Raw genomic sequence first — 10,831 nt, forward strand, 5'->3', positions numbered from 1 at the left:
AAAAGGGCCTCTGCTGCCGGCAGTCGGGAGCGGCTGCCCCCGGGCGGGACGGTGCGGCAGTGACGGGGAGGGGAGCGGGTCCACGTCTTCACAGGGGTGGCGGTTACACAGGCGCATTCTCTTTGTGAATTCACTGAGTGACGCACTTAGGATGCCTTTTTAAACATTTTAAGCTGATATTATCAGAACTTAAAGTGATAAAAAGTCAAGTCTTATTAAAGTAAAAAGTTAAATGGGAGCTTTGCAATTTCCTTGCCTGGTTTGACGGCCTCCTGGACACACATACAGTTTGCAGTCTTTCAAATCCTGAAGAATCAGATTGGAAGCGACACCAACCCTGACAAACCTGCCGAAAGTCCCCTCTCCAGTGCTTCTGGGTGTGGATGGTCCATCCTCGGAGCTGGCAGGTGAAGTCGCTGTTTCCTGCTTTGCCATGACAGCGAGCGCTCAGCCCCTGGCTGCCATCGCCCTCTCAGATGCCAGGGACACGGGCGTGTTCGCCAGGATCCAGGCTCCTCTGAGGGCACCTGGCAAAGCCCGGTGCAGGGCTGGGCCAGACCCAGGAGGAAGCCAGCACAGAGGGCCGGTCTGCGGGGTGCAGGCCTTGGGCCCTGGAGAAAGGACCTCCTGTTGTTCAAGCCCAGGCTTCAGTTCAGACCCCCTCTGTGCTGGGCCCCGTGGAGCGGGGGCTGAGCGCTGGGACTCGCACCCAGCTCAGCCAGTGGCCGCCTCTGGGCGCGGCCAACAAGGAGAGAGAGGCTGGCGGAGGGAAGGGCTGTACCCCAGCAGCTCTGTCCTCCGAGCCCTGGCGGTGACATCCACACCGTGGCTTCCCATCACTCTCAGCAGAGCCAGCCTCCTCCCCCTTCTCCCCTGCACACCCTCTTCTCCCAGCGTTAAGTTCCAACTCCCCAACCTCTTCTCTTTTGATCCCACATCAGCTACTTAAGGCGGGTGCTGGGCTACTGGCAGGGGCCTCCCACACGATACCTATGTTGCCCTTTTCCGTTCTCCTGATAACAACTGTCTCTATTAAACTCTCTGTGAACATAATTGCTGTGGTTTCTGTTTCTGGACTGGCCCCAGCCTGCTACACCTAGTCTCCTCCAGCCCCAGGGGAGCCAGAGACAGGCTGATTCCTGGCCCAGGGCTCAGAGCAGAGCAGACCACACACACACACACACACACACACACATTATGTTTTTGGAAAATACTCTGAATCAAGTTCTTAGAGCATTTTGACAATTTTCAGGTAGAGGTTCCTAATCCCGATCCTAGAGGTTTGGGGTCATCAGCTATGTCCTCATTTATTTCCGAGCTGCTGGGTGCTCCCCGGCATTCAGCTTCAGCAGGGGGGCGCAGATCTGAGTTCCCACCCTTGACAGCCTGCACATAAGACACAGGACATGGGAACAGACCAAGACGCCCGTGGACCCTGCTGACTGACAGGACCACCGCGTAAGAGAGCAGCTGACAGGACAGAGTGCTGGTCCTGTGGGTGAGAACCAGGTGGTTTTATAGCAGAGCCGGAGCTCACACAGCTGCGGGGCTCCCGGGGGGAGCAGCGTGTCAGGGCCCCATGGCCCTGCGCACAACCCCATCCGAGTGCGGGTGGAACGCGTGAATGTGACTATGTTCTGCAGCAAAAGAAAGCGTATCCACGTGAGTCTGATCTAATTACACGCGTCCTTCAGCAGCAGGGAGTTGCAGGCTGATGGGCAGAAAATGAGAGCGATCTGGGTGAGAGGACCCCACACACGTCGCTGGCTTCGAAGACCGAGGCCACGTGATGAGCCACACAACTGTGTGCGTCAGTGCTATATCAGCCAGCACTGACAGCTGAGTCAGAACACGCACTAGTGAACCACGTTAAACGCAAATGCTGTGGCTATCTTACCCTCCCCCTCCCCCGTTCACTGCGTGGCTGGGCTCTGGAGCTTTCCACGCCGGGGATCTCACGAGGCAGGTGCTGTGCCTCCCTCCCACCTCCCCCGCGAGTGGGTGTCGAGCAGCCAGTGGCAGAGCTGACACCACAGAGACTGGCACACACCCTCCCCATCCAAGCCAGTTTTCTGTTGTTAATCCTCACCCGAGGATATTTTTCCAATGATTTTTAGAGAGAGAGGAAGGGAGAGGGAGAGACACACAGAGAGAAACATCGATGTGAGAGAGACACAGCAACTGGTTGCTTCCCACACGGCCCCAAACTGGGGCCGGGGATCGAGCCTGCAACTGAGGCACGTGCCCTTGACCAGAATCCAACCGATGACCCTTCAGTCCACAGGCAGACGCTCTATCCACGGAGCCAAACCAGCTAGGGCCAAGCCAGTTTAACAGTTGCCAGCACACAGTAAAAAGATACAAACTGTCATTTTAAGAAAAAAGAGGGGGGTGGGGGCAACTGGGGAGAGGGCAATGGGGGGAAAAAGGAGACTATGTAATACTTTAAACAATAAAGAAAAAAATACTATGTTTGAATTTAAAAAATAAAGATACTATGTTTGAATTTTAAAAAAAGGAAAAGAGAAAAGAGAAAGCCCAGGCCAGGTAGGCCCGGTGGTTCCAGTGTTATGACACCAAGGCTGTGGGCTTGATCCTGGGTCAGGGCACATACAAGAATCAGCCAATGGATGCACACATAACTGGAACAACAACCTGATGTTTCTCTTTTTCTTTCTCTCTAAAAAGAAAAAAAATCAATGAATATTAAAGAAGAAGAAGATCAACAACAACATCTGACTAGTTCAGCGGAGGGTGGGGTCAGGGGAAGGAAGGCCTTTTGAGAGAAGGGATACCACCACCTCTGCCACCTCTGGCTGCAGCAGGAACCCTGTCCCACCAGCAGGGGGCTGGATGCTCCTGGAATTTCCCCGTCCTAGGGCCCATCCCTGCGGTGGCAGCCCAGTGCAGGCTGCTCACGGGCTCCTCACTCCAGTTCCTGCGTGCACCCCCCTCCCCCTCCACACCCAATTCCATGGATTCCACACTGTGGCCACTTCCTGACCCTGAAACGTCGGAAACCTGTGAGCTCCTCTCCGCAGCCCAGACCATCACTCACTCAGCCCCCACGACCCTGTTTAGAACCTTGTCTTCTCTGCTCTGCACCTGCACTTGGTGGGGTTTTGATGGCTTAGGGACGCCCCGCCAACCGGGAGCCCCCCAGGATGAGTCCCCCCGCCCCCCACCCCGGTGCCTCTGAATGAAGCCAGCGGGAGCAAAAGCCCCAGCCTCAGGCTCCACTAGCAAATGCACTCCCACTTCAGAAAGACGAGGTGCCCGCACTGAGCGTGCCACCACTCCCACTCTGGCCGCTGAGAGCGGCGGCTGCACGTGCCCACATCAGCAGGGCTTAGCCGAGGAGCCAGGGCTCAGATCCAAGAGGAGTCACAGAGATTCACAGCCCGTCGAAATCAGGGTACTGCTGGCGAGGTCCCTGGGCAGGACACGCTGCCTGCCAATGCTAATCCACCCTTGGCACGTGGCAGGGGACCTGGACTTGCTGCAGGAAGAGAAGTGGCAATGAAGGCGAGACGTGCATGGTATGTAGGAGGCACTGGTCCTGCCCAGAGAGGCCACTCAGACTGCCTGCTCCAGGGGTCAAAACAAGCTCAGGCCAGTGGGATGGCCTGGAAGTGGCTCCAGCTTCCTACCCCTGCCAGCGTGTGAGGGAAGCATTTGCAGTGATCAGAGCACGTGTGTGCCTGGGAGAGCTTTCCAATGCTCCACAGTCTCCGAGCCACAGAGGAACACAGGGGCGTAATCAGGGTCTTCGATCCACGCAGGCACCCGTCTCCTGCTCCGACACAGACCTCAGTCCGCCTTTCCGGACATAGCACCCCTCCTCAGGGATAGCTGCACCTGCTGGGGGCATGAAGCAGGGCTCCCGTGTCAGCCTCGGTGGGTGACACAGCGGCTGTACACCCACCTCGCGGCTGAATCATCCACGCACTGTGCTGACAGCGAGGCAGACGCAGCTCTGCGATCCGCCCTCGTCACAGCGGCAGTGGGAAACGGGGAAACGCTGGCATGTTCCAGGGCAGCTCCTCACCCCGCCCAGACCGCCTGGTTCCTCTAGGGGAGAAGTTCGTGTTGGGCAGCAGGAGGCGCCTGTCTTCAAGAACCTCACTGTGGCTTGTTTTTCAAGACTTTTAGCCACTTGCATAGGAAATCAGAATTAGGAAAGAGGGGACACGAGTGTCGTGTCTGCTGTCATCCTGATCCGTCTTGTCCCTTCCACCACTGGTTACCAGCCAGTCCTACAATTCAGCTGGTCCCCCACCCACCATTCCCTGGTCTCCAACGGGAACTCCTATCGGAAACAGCCCTGTCTTTCATGAAGCAGCCTCCTGGGTCCGCCTTAGTCACTTCTGTCCCCTGTGTGCGCCCTTGACTCAGCTGTCACAGCCCTGGACCCCACCACCTCCGCCCATGCACACCAGCGCAGTGCACCCCACTCCCGCCAGGCCCTGCACAGGGTCAGGCGCTGCTGGGTGGCACTGCAAAGCCCTAAGAGAGAGGGTCTCATCCCAAGCTCCGATGGCACCTGGGTACAGATGGGTAACAGGGCGGCTGCTCTGGATGGCCCATGTCCCCAGGCCTCCCTCCTTTCTCCTTGAGAACCGCCCCCCCCCCATTCAGTCCCACAGCGTCACGCTTCCAGCTCACTCTGTGAATAGAACGAGCTGATTCTCGATTAAAAGCTCCACGGGGTGTGCAACAGGGGACCACCATGCCCATGAGCTGCAAAGCCAATCAGCTCCCGCCACATGGAAGCCACCTGCTGGCAGATGCTCCCTCTCCTTCCTCATAAGGGCAGCGCTGCCCTGTGAGGGCAGTCACTGAAACAGAAGACAGGATCCCACCACGCAGAGAACAGCAACACCACACAACAAAATTGCACATACACATGTCCAAACACGTATGCACCCATATGTACACAGATGCACACCTATGCCCACAGCACATGCACGCACACGCATATCCACACCTCACATGCATGCACACGCGCACACGGTGGGGAAAAGATCAGAAAATGAAACCAATTAAATTCTTGCTTTTCTCCATGACAGGCCAAGAGAAACAGAAACTTCAACCCCAAACTAAGAAAGGAAGTTAGAAATCAAGATATTAAGCAATTCTGGACTTTCTTGGAGAAACAGCAAAACCAACATCCATGTTCCAGGGCTGGAGCACATCTGGATCAGACCGGGGATTTAAGCAGGAAATGGGAGTCACACAGCACAGAGGAACGCAGCAGGTCTGTGCGGCCTGGACGGCATGAGGCAATGTCGGGAGGACGCCCAGGTCTCAAACCCGGCGAGTCGCTCCCAGGGACTGGATGGCTGCTGCGTGGGGTGGGAGGGAGGCGTGCTTTTTGGTGGCGGCTCTTGTACTGTTTGCTAAGGATGTGTCACCACGAAAACAGTTAAGACAGAAACTAAGTCTATGAACGGGCAGGGTGCCCCATTCGGTTGGTTGGAAAGTCCCCTCGTATATCAAAAAGGTTGCAGGCTCAATTCCCAGTCAGGGCACCTACCTAGGTTGCCAATTCGATCCCAGGTCGGGGCAGGTATAGGAAGCAGGCGATTGATGTTTCTTTCCCTCTCCCTCCCTTCCTCTCTCTCTAAAACCAACTTTTTTTTTTTAAGGGTAGGATGCCATTCTTCCAGCATCTTCCAAATGCAACCCTGCTGGAGAAGGTCCCTTGTATCCTGGGGACTCTAAGGTAAAAATGTAAAGATCTTCCAAGGAACTGATCAGAGACCCCCTGAAAAAGTTCACCCCGGGGCTCAGGGGGTTCTCAAAGGTGAGAGGTGGACATGGCTGCTTGTGGCCCTGTGGCGGTCCCTGGGGACCCAGTGGTGGCTCCAGGAGAACCTGGAGTGAGCCGCCCACAGGAACATGTGGGTTCACACGCCCAGGTCCCTGTAGCTCTGTAGCTTCTGTTGGGCTCCAGCAGCCCCCTGGGAACCCCAATCTCTGCTCCAGCTACTGTGGCCAAAGGAGTCTGAATCCAGGTTTCCCCGCCGGGGCCTCTCAACACACCCGTGGCTGACCTCTCCTGCACAGATGGGCCAGAACAGCCAGAGAATGAGGCTGATTTCTGCAGGCCCCAAACTGAGTCACCACCCCCCGCCTCCCCAGAGTGTCTTTGGGGCCCTAGCTGGTCTGGCTCAGTGGATAGAGCGTGGGCCTGTGGACTAAAGGCCCAGGTTCGATTCCAGCCAAGGACACATGCCTGGGTTGCAGTCTCGATCCTCCCACCCCCCAGTAGGGGGCTTACAGGAGGCAGCCAATCAATAATTCTCTCTCATCATTGATGTTTCTGTCTCTCTATCCCTCTCCCTTCCTCTCTGAAATCAATAAAAATATCTTAAAAAAGAAAAAGAAGAGAAAGTGTCTTTGGGGCCTCCTGTGGTCTTGCCTTCCTGTTTTGGTGACACCACATTTAAATGGATTTTCAGCTAAGGCTACCTCCTCTGTTGCTGGTCACATTAACATGTTCCCCTCAATATTAAAATGTACTATGGACTTGCTGCACCAGAGTGCTGAAACGAATCCAAAAGCAGGATCAAGGTTCTGTTCCCTTCTCTCTCTCTCTCCGCCCCCGCCCCCCTTTGTTGTTGTTGTTGTTAATCCTCACCAGAGGACATTTTTTCCATTGCTTTTTCAGAAAGAGTGGAAGAGAGGGAGTGAGGAGAGAGCGAGACATCTATGTGAGAGACATCTATACATCGACTGGTTGCCTCCTGCACACACCTCTACCTCACCCCTATTGGGGGTGAGGAGCAAACCTGCAACCCATGTATGTGCCCTTGACTGGGAATCAAACCCAAGACCCTTGGTCCAAGGGCCAACTAACCACTGAGCCAAAGCAGCCAGAGCCCTTCTCTTTCTTCTATAACATTGTTCTCTGCCCGTGGAAGGTGGAGCCCATGGGCCGGCCTGCCTGAGACTGTGAGAGGTGCGCTTCAGGACCTGGCAATAAGCGGTCTGGGAACCTCAGCCCTGAAGACTCACAGGCATCCAGCGGGCACAGATCAGCACCAGGCTGACTGCCGACCGAGGGGCACCTGGGTCGAGCTCCGGCCAGGGGGCGCCCTGGGAGCCAGGCACCCTCTGATCACCGCGAGGACTGTTCTCTCGGAGAAAGGAAAGGGGGTCTAAGCTGCTCCAGCTTGATCAGTAACCAAGGGAGCACAGTCAGTGCCTGAGCGCGGTCTTCCGAGGGGCTGCCACCTATATTCCCAGCAGTTCCAACGGAAAAGACAGCGATGAGAGAAGGCATACCTGTTCTCCCTACATCCCGGTAAATCTGTAGAAGTAACTGCTTCCAGACCTTCCATGACTCCCGGCTCAGGAGCTTGACGCCCCTGCCGTATCGGAACGTTCTCCCACCTGCCGTAAAGCTGAGCCCTTGGTGTGTGTAGCCCCTGGAACTGCTGTGCACAGCTGCATTTCCCCGTCCTCAGTTGGGCCCAAGTGAGAAACTCGATGCTTAAACCTACAAAGGTTCTGCTGGCATCACTCTGCAGGTGAGGCTGAGGAAGGCTCAGAAGGCCAGAACTCTGAGACCGGGGACACCAAATCAGCCTCACGGGCAGCCTCTCCAGCCCCCGCCACACCCATTTTCCAGCCTCTGGGTGGCATGAGGGCAAATCTGTGCGGCCCAGCCGGGGCCAACCCTTCTCCAGTCATTTCCAAGTTGTCTTTCCACACTCGGCTGTGGAAGAGCCTGCGTTTGGAGTCTCTAGCTGCGGGGGTCAGTAGTAGGGGATGCCTCTGTCCTGTGGTGGCAAAGGCTGGTTCAAGCCCCATCAGTAGGCCATCCCCACCCCATCTCCCTGCTTCTCCCTGCTCCAGCGGTGCTCGGGTGTGGGGGTGGGGAGTACCCCATAGCACTAACAGATCAAGCCACAGAGCTAAGCTGAGGCCAAAACAGGCCTGCACAGACTCTGCTCAAAGAAGCACTAAGTGGGCAAGTGCAGAAAGAGTCCAATGAACGACGATATTTCTGGAAACTGTTCTTGTCATGGGCTGAACTGTGTCCCCCAAATCCATATGTGGAAGCCCTGACCCTAGCATCTCAGAATGGTACATTATTTACAGCCTAGAGGACCGAGGCACGAAATTCATGCAAGGGCCTTGGCCCTGGCCTCCCGCCCACTGCCGCCGGGGGGCCTCTGCTGCAGCCCCCACCCGCTGTGGCTTTGTCTGGAAGGAAAATTCGTGCAAGGGTAGGCCTACCTTTCCCTGGCTGCCAGCACTGGCTTCCCTCCAGCCGCCTGCAGGCACCCAGGACCCGGCTGGCTTCCCTCCAGCCCTGGCTTCGTCAGGAAGGACGTCCGGAATGGCATCCGGTCCAATTAGCATATTACCCTTTTATTACTATAGATGGAGCCATAACAGAGGTGACTGAGGTTAAACAAAGCCACGAGGGTGGGCCCTGATCCAGCATGATTGGTAAGCTCATAAGAGAAAGAGATTAGGGCACAGGCACACAGAGGGAAAACCACGTGAGGACACAGGAAGAAGGCCCCTCCACACGCCAAGGAGAGCGGCCTTGGGAGAAACCAGCCCTTCCCACACTTGGATCTCAGACTTCCAGCCTCCAGGACTGGGAAAGAAGAGACATCTGTGCCTGAGCCCCCCAGTCTACGGTATCTGTTACAGCCACTTGAACTAACACAGTTCTGTTTGAGTTCCAGCTGTGCAGGGAGCATGTTCTTTATTTTTTCTTTATTTTTTGTTGTTGTTAATCCTCAATCGAAGATATTTTTTTTTCCATTGATTTTTTTTTAGAGAGAGTGGAAGGGAGGGAGGCAGGAAGGGAGAGAAAGAGAGAAAGAGCCCTGACCAGTTTGGCTCAGTGGCTAGAACGTCGGCCTGTGGACTGAAGGGGCCCAGGTTTGATTCCGGTCAAGGGCATGTACCTTGCTTGCAGGCACATCCCCAGTAGGGGGTGTGCAGGAGGCAGCTGATCGATGTTTCTCTCTCATCGATGTTTCTCTCTATCCCCCTCCCTTCCTCTCTGTAAAAAATCAATAAAATATATTTTCTAAAAAAAGAAAGAGAGAAAGAAACATCGATGTGAGAGACACACATTTTTGGTTGCCTCCTCAAGGTCACTAACCTAACGGTCCCTGCTTTCCATGACCCCCATCCTGCCATGCTCCTCCTAAGCCTCGGAAATCTTAAGGGGAGGAAGTGCAGGGCTGGGAGATACGTGTCAGCAACCCCCGCTCATGACAGGAGGAAGGAAATGACATGACCCTTGCCGCCCAGTCTACGTCCCATAAGCCCCAGCACACGTGCCCATAAGTGAAGATGCTGGGCCCTGAGGAAACCCCAGGTTAAAAACCGCAGCTCTGTCTTTAAGAGGCACTTCTCCAGGATGGTGGCCTGCAGGAGCAGCCTCTCTTGAATAATTTGGAAAGCGTGGTTTTGGTGTGGAAGTTGAAGGCATGTGCCTGGGAGTTCAAGAACAAGGGACATCACTGCAGGACCCTGGTGAGCAGAGGAAGGGAACAGTTTGCCCTGTGCAAAGACAAAGGGAGGTGGGACGGGGCAGAGGGCACAAAGAAGCCAGCAGGGAACTCACTGGACACTTTCTGCCAAGGGCGGTTCCCATAGCTCCCCGGCCAAGGCCAGGCTGGAGCTGCTGCTGCCCTTGGGCAGCGAGCAGAACCTGTTCTCAAAGCCCTCCCGCTTCTACCTCCCTGGGCTGCCCCTGCTCTGCCCCAGGGACCCTGCAGCTTCACTGCCCGCCCCCCCACAGTCCCACCCCAGTGGCCCTATGCAGACTTGCACCTACCTGCCAAGTCTCCCCACCCTATTCCCCCACAAGCTAGGAGTGAAGAGGCATTCCAGAGCAGTGACCAGGAGCGGGGACAGTGGGACACACCCAAGTTTGCAGGGTGACTACCCCACGAGTCTGCCCTCTGCTGGCCAAAACAGGAGGGATGAGGACCAGACCTGTGGAGCTGCTCACACATCAGGGCTGGCTGGTCACTGTGAACTTGAACCTTTGTACCTCTCCACCTTCAAGTTTTTGCTCCACTATTTCCTCTTCAGGCTTTAGGTATGGCAGCCTCAGGTCAGCCTCAAATTCTACTCGGAAGCTCTGGCGCTTCCTATGGTCTTTCTGGCCAGCCTGCACCCCTGCCCCGGCCCTTTATGCCCTGTGGGGCCAGCCCTGGGACCTGCCATGTCTGTCCCTTTGCTCAAACATCAAGCCAAAGGCAGACAGTCCAGGAGAGTCACCACCTTGCCAAGGTGCCCAGTGCTCCCGCTTGGCCACAGGCCAGGTGCCCAGCAGCACACCTCCCTGCACCCAGGCCTCCTCCTGCCCTCCAAGGGCTGCAGTATGAAGCAGTGAGTGCCCAGTGAGTCACAGGAAATGGTGAGCCCCTCAGCAAGAACGGCCCAGCGGGAAAGCCAGATGGAAAGATGGACACGTTGAAAGAGCAGCTTCTAAAGCCAAACCCGGCCGGGTCCTGAACTGGTCTGTGGGCTCTTCGTCTTCAGAGCCAGCACCTGCAGGGAGCCCTCCAGCGACCACCTCCCGGAATGGTCAGCGGCAGGGTGGGGGCTCACAAGGGGGGAAGAGGCATCCCAGCTGGCGGGGCCTCACTAACTGTGAGCTTCCTTCTCCTCCTCCTCCGTCCCGGCAACCTGACCCACCGCGGGCAAGGGCAGAACACAGCGCCCGGCAGATGAGCACTGCAAACACCTGCCCTTCCTGTCTCATCCGCTGGGGCATGGTCCGGGCCACGGCGCGGCAGCTTCTCGCCCCGGAGAACCCGTCTGCTGCGGTCAGGCAGCGGGAAGG

General features: G+C 56.2%; 1 protein-coding gene across 1 annotated transcript in view; it reads right to left on the reverse strand.

The window, feature by feature from the left end:
- PDXK (pyridoxal (pyridoxine, vitamin B6) kinase) overlaps positions 1-10,762 on the reverse strand; it is a 26,725-nt gene extending 15,963 nt beyond the window's left edge. Inside the window, exon 1 of the mRNA XM_006758694.1 lies at positions 10,684-10,762. Within this exon, the coding sequence (XP_006758757.1) occupies positions 10,684-10,762 (79 nt within the window). The remainder of the gene's footprint in view (positions 1-10,683) is intronic.
- Between the last annotated feature and the right edge of the window lie 69 nt (positions 10,763-10,831).

This window comes from Myotis davidii, unplaced genomic scaffold (assembly GCF_000327345.1).
Source record: "Myotis davidii unplaced genomic scaffold, ASM32734v1 scaffold975, whole genome shotgun sequence".
In the NCBI taxonomy this organism is placed as follows: Eukaryota; Metazoa; Chordata; class Mammalia; order Chiroptera; family Vespertilionidae; genus Myotis; species Myotis davidii.